Below are 25,461 nucleotides of genomic sequence, written 5' to 3'. Positions count from 1 at the left end.
CATGGGCCAAAGTCCAGAAATCTTTTCAGCTTTCCTTCCTTGGACTTTCTGTACTCCTGATCAGCCTTTTTTTAAGCCCTTGAAGTATCCAGATAATGAAGCTGAAACTAAACCAACTTCAGGAGCTTTGTGTTCCTACAGCAGGCAAACCCTGGTCCCCACCAGAGCCTGGGATGCAGCTGGGAGCTCTGCATGCAGGGACCAGAGGTGCTGCTCACTGGGAACACAGTCCCAGCCCTCTGCACCAGGGCCACAGCTGCAGCAAACATCCTTTGGCATCCATGGGTGAATATTCCCCAGTGAATATTCCCCAGTGATTCCAGGCGTGGCTCTGAGAGGGAGGAGCTGCTGTGTCACCTGAGCTGGGCACCAGTGAGACTCCTCCAGGATGATACTGGAACTTGGGAATAGAGGCAAACAGTGCTCCTGGAATTATTTCTTGTTTGTAATACGGAAATAGAGATCGGCAACACAAGCAGAGAGTGAGACTGTGCCAATAGCAAAATAGGATAGGTTTAATTGAAGAGTCACATAAAATAATTTAACCAGAGTCTGCTGATTTAGTCACAAGCATGTTGCTATGATGCCCCATTTCACGAAGGATGGCAGTGGCTACAAAGCTACCCCACCACTCAATGCTCAATTCCCTCACAAGACCTTCCTCTGAGATGCCCCTTTCAAAATTCAAGGGCCACTCCTACACTGACTGTACAGCAGGACACTGCCAGGTGTTCCAGGAAAGCTGGTGGTTGTGACAATGACAGGAGACGGTGGATCTGAAGTTTGGCAATGGCTCATTCCCATCAGAGAAACACAGGGAAGAGACAGGCAGTGGAGAAGGGGAGAGCTGCAGACCTTTCCAGCATCCTTCTGTGGACACAGCCAGCAGCCCTTCCCCAGGGACAGGATGGAGGAAAACAGCCCAGCCTGAGGGAGAAGCTGTTTTAGCAGTCAGAGGAGTGTTATTTGTGGCAGGGACTATATATAACTATATTTGTGTGTGTGTAGATTAAATATATACGTGTATATATATATATATATATGCATAGTGCCTTATCACTGCATTCCAGCTTGAGAGTAAAACACAAAGGAAAAATCAAAGGCTTTAGAAAAAGCTAAATTTATCTGGGAATGGGAATTATATTAGCAAAGAGGCAATTAACTTAGGAGTGGTGGAGATTATAGCAATATTTTACTTCTTCCCTACAACGACAAAAATATCATTAGCTCCTCTACCTACCAGTAATAGCCCTAATGCTGATCTTACCTTCCAGTACCACCTCTGTGGAGTGACCAGCCATGGTGAGGTGTGTCACACTGGTGTGGGGAGAGCTCTGGCCCACTGTGTCCCTGATTTGGGGAGGAAGCCCCCTCTGCTTTGGCCAGGGGCAGTTCCCATTACAAACCCCCCCTCTTTTTTTTTTCTTCTTCCTTCCCTTCTTCCACAGAATAAAAATTTTCGTTTCTTCTCCCCCCATCCTCATCTCTATGATCTGCCCTTAGTGCAGCTCCAGACTCTTGAATTATTTCACAGTTTTCAATAAAACATTAAATCTTTTTTAAAAACTGCTTGTTTTAATTGAAAAAAATTTCAATCAATCAACTCCCCCCTTCTCTACCCTCTCGCCTTGCTCCCCTCCCCCAAACAGACCCATTTGCAGTAAATAATCTGTAGCCAGACTTTCTGCTCTAAAGAAATAAATAATTCTGAATTTGCTGAATCCCGCCTGATCTCCCGGCTTTAAATCACTGCACTTTGTACTGAGCTCAGCTGAAATGCTGAACACACTGAAGCATGACTATTACTTGGAGACTGAAAGTGTTTTTAAAGGCACAGCCTCTGAGGCCATGGTCCTTTTTCCTTGCAGGATAGATTGAGAGAGGGGCTAAGCCAATTTCTGAGGACAAGTGGTTCCTTCCCTGCATTTGGCCCACTACAAATGCTGATGGTGCCTTGATTTGACCTAACAAAGACTGACTAAAAGCAGGATAAATCCAATGTGACTCTGAGCAAGTTATTAAGAGGCATCTTGACTTAGACCATCCAACAGCCACTGGACTGGGTCCTTTTCCAGCTGGGTGACCCCAGGTAGGTTTCAGGAGGTCATCCACATCTGCTCAGACACTGGAGAGCAGATGCAAGTGCAAATAATTCCCCTTGGACACTGCAGAACCTGTGGTATCCCAGGCAGGGAAGGAAGGTTCCCTAAAATCCCGGTGAATCCTGCAATCACTGCCAGCACTTTTCAGTTCTCTTTACTCAAAAACTTTAAACCCAGCTACACACAGGCTTCTGTTTCTTAGCTCCCCGTGTTTCTCAGTTCCTCATATTTCTTAGTCAATCCCATTTCTTAATTTCTTCTTTGTAGGATTGCTCTTGTCAAAGCTATTGACTGTGCCCTGTCTGACAGTGGAAGCTGCAGCTGAAGAGGGAAAATGCAGCACGCAACAGATCACTGATGCCTGGTTGTGATTTATACAACTCATGAGCTTCCAGCAATTTAGAGATGAGAAATGGTTTATCCACGCTTTGGTGTGTCGAAACACTCTTTCTACCATTTATCTTGAAACTGATTTTGTTTGGGTGGTAGTAAATGTTATGCCCAAAGCAGTGGGTGGAATGTCTAATGGGAACTTCCAGACCTGGAGCAACAGGGATTGTCATGTTTGTGAGGGACTGAGAGGATCCCCAAAGAGTTCAGCTTATGATTTGCCAGTGTATTTTGGGGGAGTTAATTACAATTGGAGAGTATTGTACTGTTCTTGCATTTCCTACCAAGCTGAAAACAACTGCTAAGGCTTTGTTTTTATGCTGTGCTCCCCCTGTGCATTTGAGAACATTCATCAGTGATAGAAGGATGTGAATGCTGGATTTTCACTTGGAAATTTCTTCCCCTGTCCTCATCCCTTCTCAGTACATCAGAGAGAATCAGCTCTGTAATTTTCATTGACTGTGTAAAGAGCTGAGGTCAGCTAATCCACAAGGGCTCCTTCCCAGAGCTGGCAAGTAACCAGAATTAAACAATAGCAAAGATCAGAAATGTTAAAATCACAAAAGAGACTCATCCTATGTTTTCCTGCTACTCTTATTAAAGATCCATCAGACATTAATGTGAGACCAGTAAATTCAGGCCCAAATTAATTTTGGGACAGTTTTATAGAAGCTGTTACAATCAGGTTTTAAATGCATAATTTTACAGTATACCAATTTACAAAGTGATGCTGCTGCAATATTTTAATGAATTAAAATGTACTGATGCTGAAATTCATTCTTTCAGGGTCTTTTCTTTTTTCAGCTGTGAGCTTGGCTCTGACCTCTGTCCCTCAGAAAACCTCATCAGGTGTCAGCGATGCCAAGATATATAATAAAACATTTTCTTTGGTCATTTTATAGCTTAGGGCAGATTACCATTTACAGGAGGGCCCATTTCCATCTCCCACTGTAGAGGGACCGTAAGATGGACAAAATGTCACGTGCATGGAGCAATGTGAAGATGGCATGAGGACAATGGAGCAGCAGTCAGAGGTGTCCCTGTAAAATCATGCTCACAGCTCTGGGAAAGGCACATGGATGCAGAGGTAAAATGGGCTGTGGCCCTGTGGTGTTCCCAGTGAGACATCTCAGCCCTCACAGTTCTGTGCTTGTTTGGGCACCCTGAATTTCCTGTACCTGTCTGTCTGTCTCGAATCCTTGTTGAGTCAGGTGCTCCCTTCTCATGGCCCCACGTGTGGCAGCCACTGCAGCTCAGTGTCACAGGCAGGTTCCCATCAGCAGCACGATGGGTTCAGCTGGCACCTCCTTACAGTGCCCACTCTCACAAGCTGCAGAGTTGGGGCTCCCCCACACTCTGCTCCCCTCCAGCCCCTGCTGCCCCTTGATCCAGCACCCCAGCAGGGCCAGGAGCCCTTGGCTTGTCCAGCCACAGGTGTAAGAGCCAAAATGAGGGGTGTGGGACTCCAGGGGCTCTCCAAATGCAGTTTATTGCATCCAAGAGGTTACAGCAGCCCAGGGTCATGGGCAACAGAGCCTGTGCCTACAGCTGTCAGCTCCAGCTGCAGGCAGGCCTGGAGACCCTTTGGTTTTGGTTACAATGCATTATATACTTTCCTTTGCTGAGCATTTTAATACAGTAGAACCAATCTATACCTGAACTATTATCTATAGCCTATCATAACTATTGTAATTACCATATTCATGTTACTATTCTCCAATCACTAAAAGTCAGTACGTTACAGTTTAAGCTAGAAGTTGTTTTTCAGTTTTCTTGCAGTGGAAAATTCTGAGACCTTTTTCTATCTGCTACATTTGCTGCCTTGTTTGCCCGTGCTATCTTTCTGCTTGGTAAAAACATCTTCTTGTTTGAGGTGGGTTTATCCTTTGCTCTAAGCCATAAAAACCCCTTCTAACTAACACACACTTTGCCTCCTTGGTTAGCCAGTAAGACTGGCTCAGCAATTCTTTTCTTCTGTATCAAAAATTGCTTCCATCTCTATTCCTTCATCGGACACAACATTTAAAAATCTTTCTGCTAAGCATACATATCTGTGAGACTTTCTTGTCAAACTCTCATCCTTCCCAACACACAGGCTCCTGTGCAGCACCACCACCTTCTTTGTTCTCCATGCCCAGGTGTTAGGTGGGATCTGCCTGTTTCAGGTCAGCTCAGGAGGACAAAAGCAATGGCTGATATTGAAATGAGTTCATGGGACACACGGCGTGGTCCCTGAGCACAGCCCCTCCGGCACAGATAAAACAGTGCTCTCCAAGATACCTGTTCTCCAATCTCCTCTTTCAGAGCAGGAGAGAAAATTACAGGCCTCTGATTACTCAGGGAGAAGAGCACACAGCTCCCATCTTGGTAATTTCTTCCACCACAATCAAGCATTTCAGGAAAAGGGCCTGAAAGCCTGAAATAGTCAGTCAGGGATCGTTCCGCCTGGTTCCTTCCCTGATGACACACAAGAGGAATAAAAATGAAGGCTTGTCATTGCTGTTACCTTGGCTTCCAAAAGTGTCTCTCCCATCTGGAATCAGGAGCTGGGGCTGTTGGGAATGAAAATGCTCTCCTTGGGGAAAGTCCCTTTGATATTTCCAGGTTGGCAGTTCAGGGCTTTTATAGATTTTAAGGCTGGATGGTCTGGCTGAGTTTCTCGAGTTTGACCTGCTGAGTACCATGAGAGGGTATCCCCAGTAATTCCCACATTGAGCCTGGTTCTTACAGGAGCTATAGAAAGCCCAATCTCCTCCCCAAACTCCCATTTTAGAAGCATCTCGTTTGATAAAGATTTTGAAATATGTAACAGCTGTGCTAGGAATTGGGGGCATTTTTTCCCTGGAGTGAGTCCCAGGGAAGGATGCATCATCAGCAGCCAGACTTGCACCATGTTAAATGCTGGTGAAAAGCCTTGGAATAGCCCCTCTCCCCACCCTCCTTCACCACAGAGTCTCTATTTTGCCCCAGCCACACTTTGCTTTGCCCCCCATGAGATGAGACTCGGGCAGCATCTGTTTATTAGAGAGCAGTGTCAGCAATGTGAAACAAAATAGGTAAGTAACTGGTGAAAACAGCTCTGCTAAAATAGAGGACTAGCTCTGATCAGGCTTGGCATGATATAACATGGTGGTTTAAAGCCCTGTAATGCCATTTTCCATTAGAGCTCTTGTTCAAGTCGGGAAGGGGTTTGATCCATTGATGGAAGCTGTTATAAGCAGATGAGAAAACCTCATCCATATTTCTCTTGAGATTGTGTGAAACTGACAGTATGCTCACTGACCACAGTCATCTGGGACTCTCCCAAACAAAATAACCCTCTTTTCATAAATAACAGGATTGTTGTGGTGGTGGACTGAGATTTGCTGTAAAATTCAGTTGTGTCAAACAAAGAGCTTCTTCTGGTTTTTAATTTGAGCTATTAAAAAGATTCATTTTTCTCTTTGTTCTCATTTCCCTTACCCTCTTTCTCCCTTTCCATTTTTTTTTCTTCCTCTCTGTCTGTCTTTAGGATAACTTAAAGCTGTTTGTCTGAAACAAAAGACTTGTGTGGGTCTGGCCAGTGGTGCCTCCGGACTGAATGGTCACATTTCAAATCCTACTTAGGATTAAACTTGGATGAATTCCATGAGCTAATAACCCAGTGCAGTGTTTCAAATTGATGGAGGTGCCGTCCTCTAGATGAGACATAAAACTAGAGATCCAATCTGCTTGGCAGAGACCCCACAGGACTTATCAAAGATGAGTGGGGGCTGCTAACTGTTTTGCCCTTGTCAAATCCTTACCACCATCACGGTTTCTCTTCCCGTTCCAAAGCAATGACACTGGACCTTATGAAAATGAGATGGTGAATTTGAAGGAGCCATCCTTTTTTTCTAATTATTTAAAGCAGTTTGCAGTGTCTGGCAGAAGGAGGAAAGAGAGATAATCCACTCACTTGAAAGTGGAATGACCCTGAATTTCAAAAAGCAAAACAAAAGCGAGCGAATGGTGCCACCATGCTCTGCAGCAGTGACATTATTAAAGGATCAGTGAGCTATTAAAGCAGCAACATTTAGTACCTCCCCTAATGACTTGTACTGCTAACTGGTTTCCAAATTGAGATTTTTATTGCCTCCATGCACAGACAGAACAAGGCTCTGTCTGCGCTTCCAGAGGCTGGAGCTTAAGCAGACTGTTCACAATAGGCTCAATGAATCGTGTCAGCTGAAAACCGGTAATGGCTTGTGAGAGTCCCCACTCCTCTGTGCTCCCTTCTTACCAGGGCTGGAAGCTTTGGGCTGTGGGGCATGGTGGGGATCGTAAACGTGCGGGATTCTGCAGAGAGCCCAGCACGATTCTTGAACCTCCGAACATCTGTGAAATTTGGCAGAGTTGGGCATAAACAGACTGTCCTGAAATCTCCCCAAATCTGCTGATGCCATTCACAGAGTGAATGCTGTGAGGAGGGCGTTTGCAGGAGGGACACTGGTTTCCATTTCCAAGTAGAAATACGGAGTGTGAAGGAATGAGTTTCTGAAGGAAGAAGAGAGATCAGAGGGAGCTGCAGATGCTAGTAGGACACACCCAGCTGTTTCCAACATGACTCTCCCAAATACATTTTAGCTGTCTTGTATAAGCTGAGCTCTCATGATGGGAATAGCAGGGAAATGGCCTTCTGTCAAGTGCAGCTCAGGCTAGGAAGGGAGTTCCTGTGGGCACACAGCACGTGTGACTGCAGAAAGGAAGCTGGTTAAAAACCAACCAGCCGACCAATCCACCCAGTGGAAATGGGTTTGGGTTGCAGTAGCTGTTATTTACGTGCTCAGGATACTCTATAAGCCAAAGTGGAGCTTGAGCCTTCCATGCACCAGAGATAAATGCAAATGTTATTGCTTTAATTTGTTCTCCTCTACCAGTTCTGCACACACGTGCTGCTGGCGCTTGCTGAGGGAGTCATGCCAGCTCTTGCCCAGGCTGGACAGTCACAGGGAGAGACCAATGCTCTGCCCCTGGTTTTATGTATCAGGTGCCTGATTTCCATGACAGAAACCGCTCATCCCTTGCAGAAGTGACAGGCAGAGCAGAGGGGGCAGGATGGCTGGAGAGACTAGTATTAGAACATGCACATTTTTTATCCCATGCTGGTTTAGTCTCTTTTCATCATTACTGACTGCAAGTTATTCCCATTTTGTGACTTTTCAGTGGATGCCCATGGCACTGCATTTCCAGTGTCTTCACACTCTCCATTTGTGTCCATGCTCTGCAAAATACCCTTACCTTTCTTGGCTATCTTAGCAAACAGGTCTCTATGTGGGGTGCAAAATATGTTCAGAACTGTAGGAAAATGGGGTGAAGTGACCTGAGAGGCCCTTTTATGTTTCCTTACCCAAATTTCATGCAGCACCAGTTACACCTAAACCATTCATGTCTGCTGTGGGTTTAGCCTATTCTTGAAGAGCTCTGGTCTGGAGATTTCCTGCTAAGGCAGGTTATTCCAGTGGTTAGCTGTCCCCAGCTCCAGAAAGCTGTTCCTAAGCTGAGTTCAGCAGTGGAACTGGATTCCTGCAGGTCAGGGTTAAGGCAGCAGCTCGTGGAGCCACATCCTGGGCTGCACCCACTGCCATCCAAGGGCTTCCTCCCCCAGGACAGCAGGCCAGGAGCTTCCCACTGTGCAAACAAAAGCAATGCAGAGAGACAAAGAAAAGGGCAGCAGGGCCACTTCTGGCAGAGGAGCTTTCTGAGATTGCCACTGACAAAATGTCCTCGAGACTTTACTGAGTCCAATTACCACTTCATGTCTTTAAAGTGACGAGCAAATGAAAGAAACTACAAGATCAAGCCATGTTAGTCTTCTCAATCCCTTAAGTGTCTGACAGCCCTCTCCCCTTCTTCCTCTCTTCCTCAGACTACTCTGAACTCTTCACCTTCACCACCGCTTTGAGTCCACATCCGCAGCAACCAGGCTGCCCCCAGTCGTCCCCAAATTCCAGAAACAACCACAAAACACTTCCAGAGCAACACTGCCCTCCCTCGAATTGCTGAACTTCAGGCTGTCTCCAACTTTCTGAGCCTCTCTGCATGCAAGGCTTGCCCAGCAGTGCTGGGTGGCTGCAAGGGGAGCTCGCTGGGCACTGCCACAGCTGGGGAACAGCTGGGGAACAGCTGGTGCTGATCCACACAGCCTGTGCTGATCCACACAGCTGCCTCTCCCTGTCCATGCAGGCAACATCTGGGAGCACCAACTGCTCCAGCTCTGCCCTGCTGCTGGCCAGGAGAACAGAGGTGCCCACAGCACACGTGGTATGAGGATCAGGAGTGTGTCAGGATAGACCCTCAGGAGGGACAGAGCCATGGAACCATCCCCAGGCACAGCAGTGGGAGCTGGAAAAGCAGGATACAATTATTGGAGAGAGGAATGGAATGTCAGGAGTCATCCTCACTAGACCTGACTGCAGCACTAGCAGAACTGGTGGCTGGATTTTTGGAGAAGTAAAGACTGTCACATCAGCTTGACCTTCCTTATAAATAAATAAATAAATAAATAAATGATAAAGAGAGCTCACAGTGCTGTGTGAACCTGATGTCTCAGGCTGACTTGTTTTGATGTGTCTAATGTAAGTGGGCGGGTAATAAAAGCTTCATTTAGGAGCCAGTGTCTTCAGTGGCTCTGCTGGAAGCCCCTGGGATGCTGCATTTCTGGAATTTTCCTCCTATGGCAACATCAGCAGATAATTACTGATAAAGCAGAGCATGCATACACACACACACCAAACACCCCAGCAATGGTTTATCCTCCTGGACTGCTGGGTGTTGGATGCAGAGATCCCTTCAGACTCCCCAGGTGCTGTGCCCACCTCAGCTGCTGCAGCAGCCCTGCTGAATGGTCCTCACCACCACCCTCTGGGACAGTGCCCTGGAGCACCCTGAGGTTATTGAGGGTAGGCATCAGTTCAAAATAGGAAAATAAAGGAGCCTCCTGCCCCCACAACACAGCTGTGGATAATGGAGCCCACTGGGTATCTCCCAGCTGGACATCACCCTGTGGATGGTAAGGGGATGCTGCTCTGTAACAGGCAGGCTTAATGCTGACTTCTCACATGAGCAGCAGGTTCACCCCATGGACATGTTGTCTGGGATATTGTTTTTCAGTGCAATCCACAGGTTATTCAACTTCTTTGTCAGCAGCTGAGTCTTCAGGAAGGTCTGGTTCCTGTGCCCCTGAGGTCTCCATGGCAGCTTTGATGAGCAGCACCCGCCCTAATGCTGGGTTTAGGGGTCAGCTGGAGGAGAAATCGTGGCTAGTGAGAAGAAACACCAGAGTCACTGCTGAACTTGTTAAGGTAACCTGCTGTCCTTCCAGGTTGGTGCTAAAATCACCATTTCAGGTCCTGAATGCAACACAGGGAGAGAACAGTGAATGCTCCCACGACACTCTGGGGGTCACAGCTAAAGGTGTGGAGGGCTACAGCATTAATCCCAACCTTCAGTACCCTGGTCCATGGCAGGTTCACACCGTGGTGTAGCTGACCTTGTATCCTGGATACAGAAATACTGCCTGTAACCAAGCATTTTAAGGTAATTATTCTCCTTGAATGTGGAAATTGGAGGGCCCCTTTTGTCTAGTGTATTATTTCATGAGAACCACGGGGATCTGCAGCCAGGTGTGGGGGGAAAGGGAGATCATTTCCTCCTGTCTGTGTTTCTATGCAGCATCTGCTTGTGAAACCAAGAAGCAAACAAGATGACCCCCACCTTATCTGCCAGTGTAAGTCATTTTTGTCTGGAGACTGAACTCTGTGGGATGGTTGATGTAAAACTTGCTCTTGCATTAAATAGCAATAACTTACCTCTAGAGTCTGCTCTTTTTTTAAATTATTATTATTATAACTTTTAATGATTAAGAAAATGCTCCTTAATTAAAAACTCACAGATATGAAGCTTGGAAGAAATGTGGCCAGGACATTCTTGGATTACTACAGGCTGAACTCCTTGGTGGAGGGACCACTCGCACCGACTCCTAAAACTCGGTAGGTCAGAAAGCAATTTCTCTTGCTTCAGCTGGGCTGCTCTTTTAATACCTTTCCTGACTAAACTTCAGTGCTACTGCATTACAGCTTTATAACATGTGCTAGTCTAACTGTGCTTATTTTATTGAAATTCCATTTGGAAATAAAGCATTTGTGATCAGGAAAGATACCTGGGTTATGTCTGAAAAAATATTCAGAGGATTTTGGAGATATCGATATCTTTCCTGAATTCTGTCTGCTGTGCACCAATCTCACCCCAGTATCTTTAATGGACTTACCCTTCATTTATCTCCCGAGAGCGAATCAGACCCGCTTTTATTTCGCAAAGTTTTAATTCTGGAAGTGAAAACTTTTTCAGTGCTTCAGGAAGTGGCTGGCAAGCCTGTGGTGAGGCAGAGCTCTCCCTCCCTTGGAGCTGTGCTGGCAGCCAGAGGCAGGATCCTGCTGCCAGCCCAGCTGGACACTCTGCCCTGGATCCCCTCTCACCCCGAGCCCCTGCTCCAGGTTCACAACCAGCCCAGGGCGTGCTAGCCCAAAAGGAAGTGGGGTGTGAAGTCAGGCACTGGTGAGCAAGGCACAAAGGCATGAAATGCCCAGGCTTGGCTCCCTGCAGCACTGCTGGTCCTTCTCTGGTGCTGGCCAGCTGCATCCTTTCAGTGTCCCTTAGCTTATTGTGAGGGGCAGGGGAGATACCACTGAGCTGTGTAACAGCATCCAGAGGGGAGCAGAGCAGGAACCTGAGCACCTGTTTCATGGGAGACATCATATTCAGTACTTGCCTCTGTTCTGAGAAAACAGCAATAATGCCTCCAAACTGAAAAAAATTCAATTAAATGCATTTGGACCAATTGGAATGTTTCGTTTGGGTTTCAACTCTTAACAGCACAACCAATATATATAGTTTATATTTTGATATATAGTTTATATTTTGTAATGGAAAAGGCAATTCCAAATTGGCAAGGGAGGCAGCTGAGCCTTGAGATTTTCCTTCTTTTTTCCTCCCTTAAAAGAGTAGCTGTGGGAACGTTCCTTGTTTGCAAAGGAACACTTTCCTACTGAAGATTTTCTAGTGATGTGTAAGATGGATGTTACAAATATCAGCCCAGACCAGAGAGCAATTGCTGGAGTTCCTTTAAAAATCCTCTCACTGCAGCCATTCTGGCAGCTCCTCATACATGTGGTCAGAGCCAGGCTGCCTGTGTCAGGCCTGCTTTGAGCCCATCTCCCTTTTCTGTTTGTGATCTTGACACCACAGTTTAGGCTGGCTCAAGGAGGATTGTCAGCACTGCAGCTCTGAATGTTCTTATCTGCAGAGACCTGCAGGGTTAGCAGAGAACAGCATCCAGCATCTCCCTCTCCTCCGGAAATTTAATGTATCATTTCTCTCAGACTCCCAGGGGCCACAGCCTCCAAGGCTAAAAACCCACAACTATTACTGAACCTAATTACCACCTGACAGCAAAGTGCTTTTCCATAGCATCGTCCAGTTACCTCGTCAAAAGGAATGGTTGTTTGCTTTCTTCATTTTAAATTAAAGAACCACTGACAGTGGTAACTGAAGCATTTTAATCTCATCAAATATCCATGTCCATCTCTATAGAGACAGCCACGCCAGCAGGGAAAGATACACATCTCTAATCAGGTTGCACAGAGCAAATTCTTCTTGTCCCCCCCACCAGAGCCTAGTGCAGTGAGGGATCTTTTGTTTGGGGGGTGCTACCTCACAGTAAAATCCTAAATATGGCCAATGTTCAGCCCTAAGCCAACAGATGTTTAAGGAATGGATTTTTAAAGATTCATGTTGTTAATTTCCTGATGGATTTCAAATACCAGCTTTTCCCTGCAAGTAGATAAATGCCTTCTATTTGTATTCTGGGCTTTGTCACCTGACATTTGATCAGAGTCTTTATATATACATATATATATATATATATATATATATATACATATGCACCTAAAATGTACATCATTAAATTGTTCTTTGAAGCTGCTGTGTTAACTGCAATCCTCTCCAAAAGGAATTGCTGCAAACTGCTGGGAAACAGAAGGGAGATGGCTGTAGCTTTAAATATGCCTTGGCTAGGCAGCGGCACTAGGAAAGGACTGGAATATGTAAAATGATACTAAATATCTGTGTAATCAGGACTAATTATATGGCATGGTTATTAGTGGAAACAGGACATGTTGTGCCCACAGTTTATGAAAATATATTTAAACATTACTGGATTTCACACAGTCATTGAAAGAAAGCTGCAGAGTTAATAAACGTGTAAGGGACAGCTAATTGCCTGCTTTGTCCCAGACTAGGACAGGCAGAACAATTTCTGTTTGAGGATATTAGTGCAGCCAAAATGTGTTAGAATGACAGGCCTGGAAATAGCAACAACCTGCAACACTTCCAGAGCACGTCTGGCCGCAAGGAAGGAAATGTTTGTGTTGGAATCACCATGTTTTGGAGAAGGAAATTGAGGCACATGGAGGGAGAGGTGGACCTGAGGGTCAGAAGTAGGGCTGGCACCCAAATTCAGGCACCTTTACAAGAGCTTTGTCCTTGCAGTCAGGCTGTGAGAGAGCAGCCATCCTACAGCACAGGCGATGCAGGCAGTTCAGTGGGAATGGGATCAGGATCATCTGGAGTAAGAGGCAATAACTGATGGACCAGCTCTGGTTACAGAACAAGACTGAGGCTGGAGGTGGGGCACCCTCTGCTACCAAAATGCAGCTTATTTCAAGGGTCAAGAGAAATAACTGTATTTGTATTCTGTGTATAATGCCATTATGTGCCTGCAAGTGAACCTAGCTGGCTGGCTGGACCTGGGGTTAAATTCCACTTGTCCTTGCCTACAGGAGCCCAAATGCCACCATATCACAGAATCATAGATTGTTCTGGGTTGGAAGGGACTTTAAAGATCATCCAGTTTCATCCCCTAGATGGTGGACCTTCCACTAGACCATCCCCATCCAACTTGGCTTTGAACACTTCCAGTGACAAGGAATCTACAGCTTTTCTGGGCAACCTCTTCCAGTGATGAAGCCCAGCACAGCTCATCCATCTGCTCCCAGAACCCATCACCCCCTTTCCTCCTACTGAGCTCCCTCAGGCATCCCCCAGTTCCCCTTGGAGTGACCACAGAGTTTCCCACAGCCTGCAAAGGAAGGTCAGGTTTGAAGCAGAAACCCCAGAGTGTCCTGCAGTCCTCCAGGCAGGGAGGCCCTGTGATCCCAAACAAACACCCAGCTCACAAAGATAATGTCTGCTGTTATCTGCATGCTAAGTAATTATTTTCCTGAAGGTGATGTGTCTGCAGCGAGGCAGGAAAGCATCAGTGACTCAGCTGAGGAGGGCAAGAAGGTTAGAGTATTTTCCTCTGTGAGCTAATGAATTAAAAGCCTTGCTGAAAATGCTGGATGCTCTTTGGAGTGACAAACGAGCAGGCCCATGAATTTCTAGCAGGGCACGAGAGAGCTCTGTGCTGCCTGCAGGAGCTGCTGGAGAAGAGAGCACTGCCACTTAGCTGTGCTGAGAGAGGCTCAGAGAGCCTGTCCTGGACACCAAGACAGCTCTCCAAGGGTGGGTTAAGTGGGCACAGAGCAGTGCAGAAAGGGGCTGTTGGACAGCGATGAAGGTTCATGGCCTCTCTCTCCTCTTGTTGCTTTCCTAAGCTGCTCACTGACCAGAGATCCACTCCCAGGGCACTCACTGGGAACCATTTGAGGGGGGCTCCCTTTGATGCTGCCAATGGCACAGGGAGCTCTTCCTCTCACAGAGCCTCTGTCCTGCTCTCACCTCTTTCTACTTGTGCCAGAGGAAAGGTTAAGACTTCTTGGGCTGAAAGTGTGAAATGTCCTCCTCTGAAAGGAGGCTGGTAAAAGGTGAAAAATTTGTAAGAGATTAAGAGACAGCAGAGCATACAGCTGTTACAGAGAATGACTAAGGTGGAAAAGAAGAATTTTGGTGAGAAATTCACAAATGCCAGTCAGCTTGCACTGCCTGAAGCTCATCCCTTTGCCCATATCAGCATTTCTCTGTTCTTTCACTCTGGCTCCCTGGCTGTGACAGAGCCCAGCATCACCAGAGATCTTCTCTCCTTAGACCACTGACATTTTCTCTCTAAGAGCCACCAGATCCATGTTACTCATATTCTGGGCACACTGAATTTCAAATTCTAGATGTCCTGAGTGTTTAAACAGCTCTGTCAGAGGTTAGGGAAGATGGGCTTTGAACAGTGTGGGTATCCTGAGAAATCCCACCTGGGCCTTGCTGGTGGAGCATTCTGCAGCTCATGTCTGCCCCATATTTTTCTGTAGGTAAAACCCAGGTATTCTGCTCACAAAAATGCTGGAAAAGAAATTCCTTCCTATGTGGGAACCTCACAATTGCTACACTGATACACATGAGAGAAAAGCTCAGAAGAAGAAAATTCTAAGAGCATGGATTTGATGGCATGTGGCAAATAGTGCCTGGGGCCACACACTGAATGAAAAAAGGACAGAACAAAATATTGACTGGCCCTTCATTAATTGCCGTCTGTCTATCGTGCCCTGAATAAAGCAGCAGCCTTGTTGAAGAAAAAGTAGGCTGTGATGAGGTAATTAAAGACCCCATCAGAAGGCATATCTGCCAGGAGGTTGAATTAAAATTGCTCTGACAGCCTTTATTCTGGCAATTCCTCCTTTTGCTGCTTGACTTTGCAGCTCTAATGATGATGTATGAGAGCCCAGCTGTGTCTCCAGCAGGCTGGATGTGCCCACGGGACTGTCCCACCATGCTCACAGGCCATGGGCACTGCCTGCTGCACCACACTGGCTGGGGATGGGGAAGGCTTTGTGTGTGGGCACAGTCTGGCCAAAGGTAGGTCCTTCTGCCTGGACAGCTCATTTTGAGCCCCACCTCAACACTCAGCAGCTGTGCCCAGAGGTTTTGTGGGCTGGCAGGCTCTGACACCAGGCCAGGGCTGTGCTGCTCTCTGGCATGTGCTGAGTGCAGGTCCTTCTGCCCCACTGGGTCTGCAATGTTCTCCCCAGTTCACCTCTACCTGTGTTTCAGAAAAACTCCTCTCCACACTTTCAAGCTCAGGATTTTTGAGGTTTCACCTGCATCTGGTTGTGCTTTCTTTGACCTGGCCATGACTGACATGAGAGCTGAGAGTGAGAGCACCTCCCTGCTTTATTCCTGAAAGGCTGTACTTCCATCCCCAGTTCACTTGTCCCAAACTTAAATTATTGTCTTGTTGTCTTTTCTCCCACCATTTTCAGAGGCTAAGAGGAGAGCAGAGTGTAATAAACAGGAAAAATGTTCTAGACCAAATGAATGAAAGGTCAGCAAAACCTCTTACAATTTGCAGAGGAGGGAGGAAATGGAATGAGGGCAGCAAAATAGAACAACTTCAATTTGGTTTCCAGGCCTGTAAATTGTATTAGTAATGGGAGCAATACTAAGGTTTAAAGGCAAATTATATGTTTTGCCTAAAAAATAATTTTGGGGGGTTTCCCCCCCTTCTTAATTGGTAATTATAATCTGTCAGATTGCTCACACACACATCTGCAGATTTTATGCAACTCTTCATACTTGTAGCTGTCACTAAAGAACACCTTTCATGTTTTGAACAGTGACATTTGCATGGGTTCAGTGAAAAGGATCCATTTACAGAGTTTAGAGAAGTGCAGTGCTTGGCCAGCTCCCAGCAGAGGCTTCACCAAAATTCCTCATTCCAACAATTAGCTTCTCCAACACTTGGGAACGAGACTGCCAGCTGCAGGGATTTTACCCTGGATTTGAGCACACTAAAGCACATGCAAACACTCAAACACATGTCCAGCTTGGTGCTGCTCTTGGAGACTCCCTGAGCAGAGGGAGTGTAAAAATACTTCAGGATGGGGAGTTGATGTGCCTGATGGGGGGCCTGGCAGGCAAAAATAATCTGCATTACTGTATGAAGTAGTCAGGGTCCACATTAACAATCCTTTTCAAAATGAAGGTGCTGTCAGCTGTTTTAATTTAATTTACTACACTTTAATTTACTTTTTGGAAATGAGCTAAATGAATAAATTGAATTATGGCTACTTTAACTCCAAAGGAGCATATCACATAAGAGCTTGCTGTGGTTTCACTAATCAGCTTTGCATTTAAACCCTAAATGTATTTAGATTAGCTCTCACAGGCATCCTCACATAGGTATGCCTGCAGGTACCCACCTGCTTTCCTTCTCCTTCCCTGGTCCTGCTGCTCTGAGGAAGCCAGAGCTCAATAAGCAGATTTACAATGTTTGTGCTACTTCATGCATCACCCTGGCCTGGGATTTGGAAAGCAGAGACAGGGACCTGTGTGAAGGGGGGGGTTGATGTGGATAATTTCTGATGTACACAGGATGTTAATCCCAATGTCCTGCTGGTAACTTGAATGAGCTCAAGAGACTGCCATTTTCTGCTGCATCTCCTCAGGTGAGTGCAGTCCATTATTGTCCTGCTGCTCCTTAGGAAATGGGAGGACAGGAGCCAAGACAAAACCCATTACTGTGCTCTCTGCAGCTGGGTCAGCAGAGGCACACAAGGCTGGCTGTGTGTGAGCTGCGCTTGCAGTTGTGGCTCCTTCTCTTATGTGAGCTGTAAACTAATTATTCCTGCCTCTGGGCACTGCCTCCTGGATAAAACAGGTGTGTCTTGCTGCACTGAGCTGGGGAGGGAGGCCAGGGATGGATGGCAAGCAGCAGAATCCCTTCTGTGGTGAAGGCAGAGATGTGCACACCCTCTAACATCTGCCTTCTCTATAAGCAGTATGGGCCAGCCCCTGCACTCAGAAGGGCAGAGCCATAGGATAGGGACTTGATGAGATTTCCAGGTAGTGCTGGGACTCTCCACACATCACTTTAGTGGGGTTTGTATGGCCCAGAAGTCACAATGCACTGTAATGGACGGGGTGGGCACCTGGCAAACATGACTACATGTTCACTTAATGGAAATAGGTGCTGGTGAGTGCTTGAGAAAAAGAAAAATCAAGCCTGTGGTAATGGCTGAGCATTTCTGACCTTTGTTCTAACATTTCAAATTTGTTTTTATTGCTTCTAATTGGCCTTGCTTTGGAGCATGCACATTATCTAACTGTCAGGGCACAGGCTGTCATTATCTGCTGGGTCATTTGGTTTGTGTTCTTTATGATTGAAACTTGTCAGGCATTCCCAGAAAATAGTGAGCTCCCCTTGCAGTATCAAACATGGAGCTGGTTAATTGTGCATCCCTGAGAGAGAAGCATTGGGGCTGATCAGGCATTGATTGTTTAGCTGAGATGGACACAATGGAAACGTGTGTTCTCTGTTTGGAGGGAAAGTGTAAAAATTAGATCAGCAGCAACACAACAGCAGCCAGATTTCTTAGTCTCAGGGATCAGAGGTTACCCATTTTCCAGCCTTGATGACTTATTTTTGATCCCACTCACATGGCTTAGATAACTTTATTTTTACCTCCCTTTGCAATTTAAACACCAATTCTCTTCTGTTTTGACTTTCTTTAATACACCAGCTGCAAAGTCACTAGTTCAAATCTCCCCACCTTGCCTTGCTTCACGAGATGGAAACAAAAGTCAAGAAATGTGTGTGTGAAAGAGCTCAAAATGCCACAGCAGCACAAATGTGCCCCCACTGGTGGCTCTGCAAACCTCAACCCATCCAAAACATCAGCCCAGTTTGTAGGTCTGCTAATTCACTTTAAGGCCTTTAAGATTTGCTACCAATTAGAAATCCAGGTGCTGTTATTTCGGATGTGAACACTACATTCAGAGCAGGGCTTGTCCTGTAGATGGGCTGGGAGACCAGCAGGCAGCAATAGCAACATCCCCAGTTTTGCAGAGTAAAAACAAGCTTTGCTGGGAACACCAGGCTGTTAGACCTCAGAGTGAATTATGCATCTGCTGTATTTAGATAGAAGCAATTTTCCTGTTGAAATCAGAGGTTGGCATTTTTTTTCCCATGGGGTTCTGTAACTCAAAATTGTGTTGAGATCAAGCATGTAGAAAAGGCTTTTTTTAGCTGTAAAGGTGAATGTATTCAGATTATTCAAGTGGTGATTTTTTGGATGTACAATTAGTTGAGTGGGAGATGTGGTATAAATTTGGTATTGTAATTGCTATGCCTCTGAGATTTCAATTTGCAAAGCAGTTTGCATGGCTGCACGATTAACTGTTGTCTGTGCAATGAACATGCAGCAGAGCTGTGCTTTGATTGTGGCTGTCAATTGGCTGTATGTCCAAAAAAAACACACTGTCACAAGTACCTGATGTGAACTGAGTGGTTGATTCTCATGATGCTTCAGTTCAGTAGATGGCTGGAAAAGGCCAGAGTCTGAAAATCTCACCTCTGAGTGCTGTTGGCATGACAGGATTTCCTTGTCCTGCATTAACCAAATCAGGAAAAAGGAAGTTTAGGACCCACTTTTATCCTCTTTTCATATTTTGCATGATATTTTTTCCTTCACTTGCATAGAGGAATGTGGGAATGACACTCAGCAGTGCTGCTGGGTGACTGGAGTGGGTGCAGAGAAACTGGACCAGGAGCTGAGCCCTGCTGCCCACCCAGTGCTGGGAGAGGGCAGGAAGGCTGTCAGCAGTGACATGGGCAGTGCTGATGCAGCCCCAGGGCAAGGGATGGGCTGCCAGGGTGGCTTCCTGATGTTTTTCATGCATCTCCATTTGGTTCACAGCTGCTGCTGTGTTTGGGTCTCCAGTGTTGTCTAGGAACATGTCAATGTAATTAGACACAGAACCAGAGAAACTGCTTGTTCTCACTTCACTGTGCCTTTCAGGTCTTCCTCCCAGGGTCCTCATTTGTTTATTTTTGTCTCAATGTTTATCTCTTCAAAATACCACTATGCCTTAGGTTGGTGATTGAACTGTAGAGATGCAGTAAACGGTAGCAGCTGTGGCAGTGGGGAGGGAAGGGCTGGTGGAGGAAAAGCCCTCTAAGCCCTGGGTCCCATCAGCAACTACATTATTACAAATTTTTAAAATGTATATTAAAACTTCCTTCTGCAAATAAAAGCAGAAGTACTGAAAAACAAACAATTTTGTGGTGAAGAAGGCAGGTTCCTCTGTGTCACTACAGAGAAGCCCAGTTCCTTGGGGTTAGTCAGGGTGCAGGGATCAAGAAAACTGGGGTTCCATCAGCTCTTTTCAGCTCTTCCCAGATCTGCTGCATGGCCTTTGGCAGGTCAGTTCACGTGTGACACGGATGTGTGACATGGATGTGTGACACAGATGTGTGACAGAGCTCCTCTCCCTGCCAGTGTCTGAGGCCCAGTAGGGTTTGGTGCAGCACCAGCACCCGCCTGCACAGGGTCAGCAGCTGCCTTGGGGGTTACCAAAACTGACCTCAGAGGGAGCAGACTGAGAGCTCAGAGTGTATCAGGCACAAGTAGAGAACGTTCTTGTTTGTGCCCTGCCACAGCAGTGGGGGAAAATGAGCAAAGCTGGCAAGGCACGGCTGAGGGGGCCAAGAGCTGCCTGAGGGAGCACCCTGAAGGGTCACTGGAGCCCCTTGGCTGCTGTAAGCAACACTGACAGCACAGTTTCATTGCCTTCCTTGGGATGGGAATGGATAGCTGGGTTTTGCTGCTTGTACAAAGGAGAAGCTGTCTGAAGGTCTGTCTGCAGGGGATGGTGATGACTGCTCTGGGGTGAGTGTAGAGGGACCCCACTCTCCACTGGAATCCCACGGGCAGGCTTACAGGGCAGCCAGAGATGGTTCCTCTGGCTCCTGGTCCCAGTGCTTGTCTCAGAGTCAGCTTTTCAGTCCCACTGAGAGCCACCAGAGCTGGCAGGGGCTGTGAAGGGAAGGTCCCTGCTCTGGGACAGCTCAGTGCTGGCTGTGCCTCCCTGAATGAGGATGGTGCTGCTGGACCCACACCCTCTGCAATTCAGCCTCTCATCAAGTAAGGCCTCTGGACACAATGCTCTGAGTTGTGACACTTTTTCCCCAGGCCAGGCTCTGCCCAGACAGACAGACAGACAGACCAGAGCTGAGGCTGTTGGTCACTTGTGCCCATCTTGCTGTGAGCAATGTGCCAGGACCTGGGGGGAAGAGGGGCAGTGAGAGTGGCAGGCTGTGAGATGGAGGATTTTAATTACAACCTCTAAGCAAAATGGCTCTATAAGTAAACAGAACAGAAATGTTGCAGAATTAACTGTTAACAGAGATTTATTTTTCCTTAAAGTAGCAAAAATTCATCATGCACGCTGTAAACACATACACAGAGGAGTGTTTGCCTGGGAAACGAGTAATGAGACTTAGTTCCTTATCAGGAACTGAAGTGTTACAAAGCAAGTCTTTCCACCAGATAAGCTGTGGGAAGCTGGGGAGCTGGTTCTGTGGTGCTGGGCTGTGAAAAGCTCAGTTCTTAGCCTGTGAACTCCTGGGGCATCACTGCAAAAAGCACTTTGTATTTATCACAACCCTGCTCCTTTGGAGGCCAGTTATAAAACTCCCACAGCTCTGCTGGGGCTGCAGCCTGAAAGAGGCACTGGAAACTCCAAACTATACTGACAACTGAAATTTGGCTAGATAATTCGAGTGAGAAAATTGGAGCTAGAAAATTGGAGTTATGGGCACAGTGCAACAGCAGTATCACATCTTTGTGGGCTCTTTGAAGGCACTGGTCTGAATGCTGGAAGAGTTGGCATCATGTGCTGGTTGTTCCTGGCCACACAATCAGTCTGTCCCCAAAGACTCTGACCCAGCTGTGAACACCCCTGGCAGTGGGGGCAATCCAGCTGTGAACAGATGTGTGAACCCAGCCATCCTGGGAACAGTACATGCCCCAGAAGGAAATATTCACAGTGAGAAGAGGGCTGCTCATGAGCAGAAATGAAGGGACCTCAGTGGGAGAAGACAGTGGGAAGGGCTTCACCCAAAGAGAAGTAATGGGACCCTTCTCTTGGAGAGCTAGCACAAAGCCCTTGAATCCTCCTGGAAGGACTAACCCTGCTCTGGCCAGAGAGGGATGGGACCAGCTGGTCTTTAACACCTCTAATTTGTCTCCAGCTGCCAAAGCCTTCCTTACAGATGCATTTCACAGTGAGACTTCACACACAGCTCCTCCTCAGAGCACACCCTACTCACACTGACCTGCTGCTGGAGCACTGCAGGGGCTGACAGCATCTATCCTCTCTTTTTTCCTTTGGCAGGAAGGACAATGTGCCACCCTATAAATGCACTGCCCAGCGGGGCCCAGGGAACAGCCACGCTGGAGGAAAACCCGAGAAGAGGAGCCTGAAGGACTCATCTGTGTCCACACGCTGAGAGAGGAGAGGAGAGGAGAGGAGAGGAGAGGAGAGGAGAGGAGAGGAGAGGAGAGCTGTAGGGCAAGGTGGAGGAACACGTCGCAGTCAGGAATCGATGATGTTTCTCTTTTTTTTTCCCTCAGACAAATATTTCTAAGATAACAAATAGTCCAAGGAGCAAAGAGGCAGAGGGAAATTAGCTAGAAATTTTACTATTGATTCTTTTTTATTTATAGATGGTGAATCAATTTCAGGGGTTTTTTTTTGGTTCTTTTTCCCTCTCTGTGAGGGGGAAAAAAAGAGTGAACTGATAGATTTGCAGAAATCATTTGTGGTGTCTGAAAAGCTATTTGTTAAAATGAGAAAGCCTCTCCTTCCTCCACTAGTCCCCTTCTCTCTCTTTAAAGGGGTAATCCATACAATGAGCTAATGAGGGAGTCCTGGCTTCTCTACTGCACCATCTGATGTCTCCCCTTTTAGTGCTGGGCTCAGAAGCCCTTATGCCTACTGCATGTGCTAGTCCTGTTAGCTTGCATTAAGAGAGCCTGATAAATAGCTTCTGGGAGCCAGGCAGGTGCTCCTCAGTGTGCAGTTTATCATCCACTGCATGGCTGGGTTTTTTGCTCTTCTATCAGATCATTTGAGGAGAGGGGTCGTGTGAGAAATGGGACTGTCAGCCTGCAGCATGAAACTTGCTGTGAGACCTGTCCAACAGGCAGGGACAGTGGTCCTCCATCAAAAACTGGGGTCTAGAAAGACCAGACTAGCCAAGAGATGTATGACTGAGGCAGAGGCAGTCAGGAGTAGTGCTGAAAGGGGTGAACAAACAGTGGTGTGTAAGAAACCCCAAGTGAAACCTCAGCATCTCCCCATTACATGGACAGCATGTGAAATCTCTGCTCAAAGCCACTGTCACCAGGCACTCTTGTCTCCTGCAATGTGTGACCCTCTGAAATATCTGGCCTTGATTCTCAAACCGGAGACAAAAAGAGGATGGCCCAGAGTGGAGTCTGAATGTCTCCCAGGGGATGGAAAGGGAGAATGCACTTAGAAGTGCTTCTTCTCAACCCATCAGGAGCCTTGGGAAGCAGCTTCTCTTCTGTCTTCTGCCAGATGCTGGGCTGGAATGGTGGCTGGAGGGAGAGAAGGTGCCAAGACCCAGCAGGAAAGAGAGGGAAAGGATGAATGAGACTGAAGGTGAAAAAAGATGAGTGAAACATGAGCTGAATGAGCTCCTCTTGGTGTGGGGTGGCCCTGAAAAAGTACTAACCCCAAACACTGTTCTCTAGTGAAAGAAATGTGTTGGTTGTCCCTCTCCTCTTTCCCAGGACAGGAATGCCATGATCTAGGACAGAGTCAGGCTGAGCTGGGTCCCACATCCCAGTGGATCTCCTGGGAGCCAGTGGCACACGGTTTCCATCCAGTTTGTATTACTGCAGCCAGAATGAGTGAGCAGTGACAAAAGCTTGGTTTTGCATGTCTCTGAAGAAGGACAAGCTACTCAGGATCTGCCAAACCTTGAGCTGAATGCATCTGTGCATTGGCCACCCATTAGCTGGGCTTTCCTTAGTAGCTGTCTGACAAAGGGCACTCACTTGAAAGCAAGAAAGAGGTATCCTACTGTAAGGAAAATGATTTAGAACACCAAGCAAACTTGCTACCATCAGCATTTCAAGGTGAGAGGGTTAAACTGTGTGCATTTTTGGGGAGAATAAAATGCCTTCATATGATGAATTCCAAGGCCTCCAAAAGGCACAGTGCTGCCTCTCTGTCTCCAAAAGCAGAGTAATGAATAGCAGTGACAGTGTGATAATTAAAATGACCTCTTGGAGATATGGATTAGAAGCTACGCAGGGGGGGAATAAGTTCTCCTTTGAATTAATCTAGTGCTAATTTATGACTATCATTGGGTTTTATAGGGTTTTAGTGGAAGACTTTCAAAGTTGGTTTACTGGAGTTAAAACGTTCTTTCCCATGTTCATTGCAAAAACATTTGGAGAATTCCTCATTATTTATTTTTGGATGTTACTATATATACATACATACATATATATATATATATATAATGAGAGAGTTTCACTATTTGCTTAGCCGCAAAAAGACTACTCTAGAAATATGAATAAAGTGATAAAAGCAGCCGTGGAATGAGTGTGTTGTTTCATTTCCATTTCTTCCTCCTCACAGGCTCCCAGGTCAATTCAAAACCAAGACAGCTGGATTGTGGCAAGCCCTTGTGCTACCCTGCTATCAGCTGTCACAGGCTCCCTCTGTCCCACTTGTAAAAGTCAGTATTTTAGTTTAGATTCAATAATTGGATTTTCCTGAAAATCACTTTTTCTACTTCTTACCTGTCTTGTGCACAGGTATCTGCCCCACAGCCTGAAATCTGTAGGTCTTAGGACAGACCTAAAGTTGTTTGCTCATCTGTGCCAGAGATGCTGCCTTTCTGCCGAGATATTCCAACCTTTCAGTGGCACAGGAAGCACAGATTGGAGACAGTTACCCATATGGGGAATGATGACATCCCATTTGTCAAGTCCCATGGTGCTAACCTTCCCATCCTCTCCACCTGCCCAGCAATGCTGTAACATCCAAACTGAAGGTTATGTGCCAAGAGCATCTGCCTTGCTCTTCAGCCGGGCAGCACGCCCGTCCTGGAACCCATCCTCCCCATCCTCGTTCCAGAATGTCTTGTTCAAGCTCTTTGCTCTTGCCTCCCATTCCATTCCTCTTTCCGTTTGTCTCTGGCACCTTCTGGCCGAGCCACAGTTGCCAGTACCCAACTTTTCCATGCTGAGATCCCAGTCACATCTCCCCTGCAGCCCATAGGCAGAGCTGACTTCATGGTGCTTTCCTCAGAGACCCACAGATGCTTTCAGGGATCTCCAACAAACTGTGTTTCCTCAAAGCTCTCCCTGACCATCTGGGGATGGGAGCCTGAGCCTTTCTTTCACTGAGGGGTCTCTGCTAGTTTGCCTGAGGGTTTACAAGCCCCATTTTTTGGGGAGTCTAGCATGGGAGGTGAATATAGGAGACCTTTTTTTCCCAGCGTCTAGTTCCCTTTCCTCTCATGTGAGTGCTGAAGTTCTCTTCCTCCACCAGAGCAGGCAGATCCTGCTTCAAAACCTACTCCTGGCTTGCCATTAGCCTCTTCTTCCTGGAGATGATCCATGTCTCAGATGTAAGGAATGCACATTGAACTCCCAACAATAATTCCTTATTAGTCACTTGTGTCAGGACCAGGGTAAGGTGACACCAGGAATTCTGAGAAGTTCAGAAGCCAATATGGGTCCAAAACTAGGCTTTTATTTGGACAGAATGATATTTACTCTTAAGAACAAAGGCACATGTTCATCTGAACACAAGTAGAGGGCTTTTCTTGTGAGGAGACCAGTGGCCCATTGCAAAGCCCTGCCTGCCTCCTCACATTCCCAGCTCTGGGGTGCTGCAGGCTCCCTTGGCTGTTCCCAAGGCTGCTCCCTTGGAGCAGTAGCAATGCATTTGCCTCCCTTCTGGAGGACTGAATGATGAATATTAAAATGCTGAAATTAACTTGTTTTCCATGCATTCTGCTCTCCTGACAAGAAAATCCCACTACAAACCCCTGCACGGGCAGTCTAACTGCACTGAGATAGACCCTCACTGTGAGGGGATTATATATTCTGATTGGGACTGAGTTTGCAATTATTCTCTC

At 46.6% G+C, this 25,461-nt stretch overlaps 1 protein-coding gene across 3 annotated transcripts in view; it reads left to right on the top strand.

Moving 5' to 3' along the window:
- Positions 1 to 22,552, top strand: part of LOC128943327 (BEN domain-containing protein 5-like) — an 877,269-nt gene extending 854,717 nt beyond the window's left edge. For all 3 annotated transcript variants that reach the window (XM_054286227.1, XM_054286226.1, XM_054286225.1), the window contains 2 exons: positions 10,405 to 10,501; positions 21,672 to 22,552. In XM_054286227.1, coding sequence (XP_054142202.1) covers positions 10,405 to 10,501; positions 21,672 to 21,786 — 212 coding nt within the window. In that variant the 3' untranslated portion in view covers positions 21,787 to 22,552. The remainder of the gene's footprint in view (positions 1 to 10,404; positions 10,502 to 21,671) is intronic.
- The last annotated feature ends 2,909 nt before the right edge of the window (positions 22,553 to 25,461 follow it).

This window comes from Melozone crissalis, unplaced genomic scaffold (assembly GCF_028551555.1).
Source record: "Melozone crissalis strain CALT ecotype California unplaced genomic scaffold, PUWL_Pcris_2 ptg000045l_1, whole genome shotgun sequence".
Classification (NCBI taxonomy): domain Eukaryota; kingdom Metazoa; phylum Chordata; class Aves; order Passeriformes; family Passerellidae; genus Melozone; species Melozone crissalis.
Note: the sequence above shows the minus strand (reverse complement) of the source record. Positions and strands in the feature narration are given on the sequence as shown.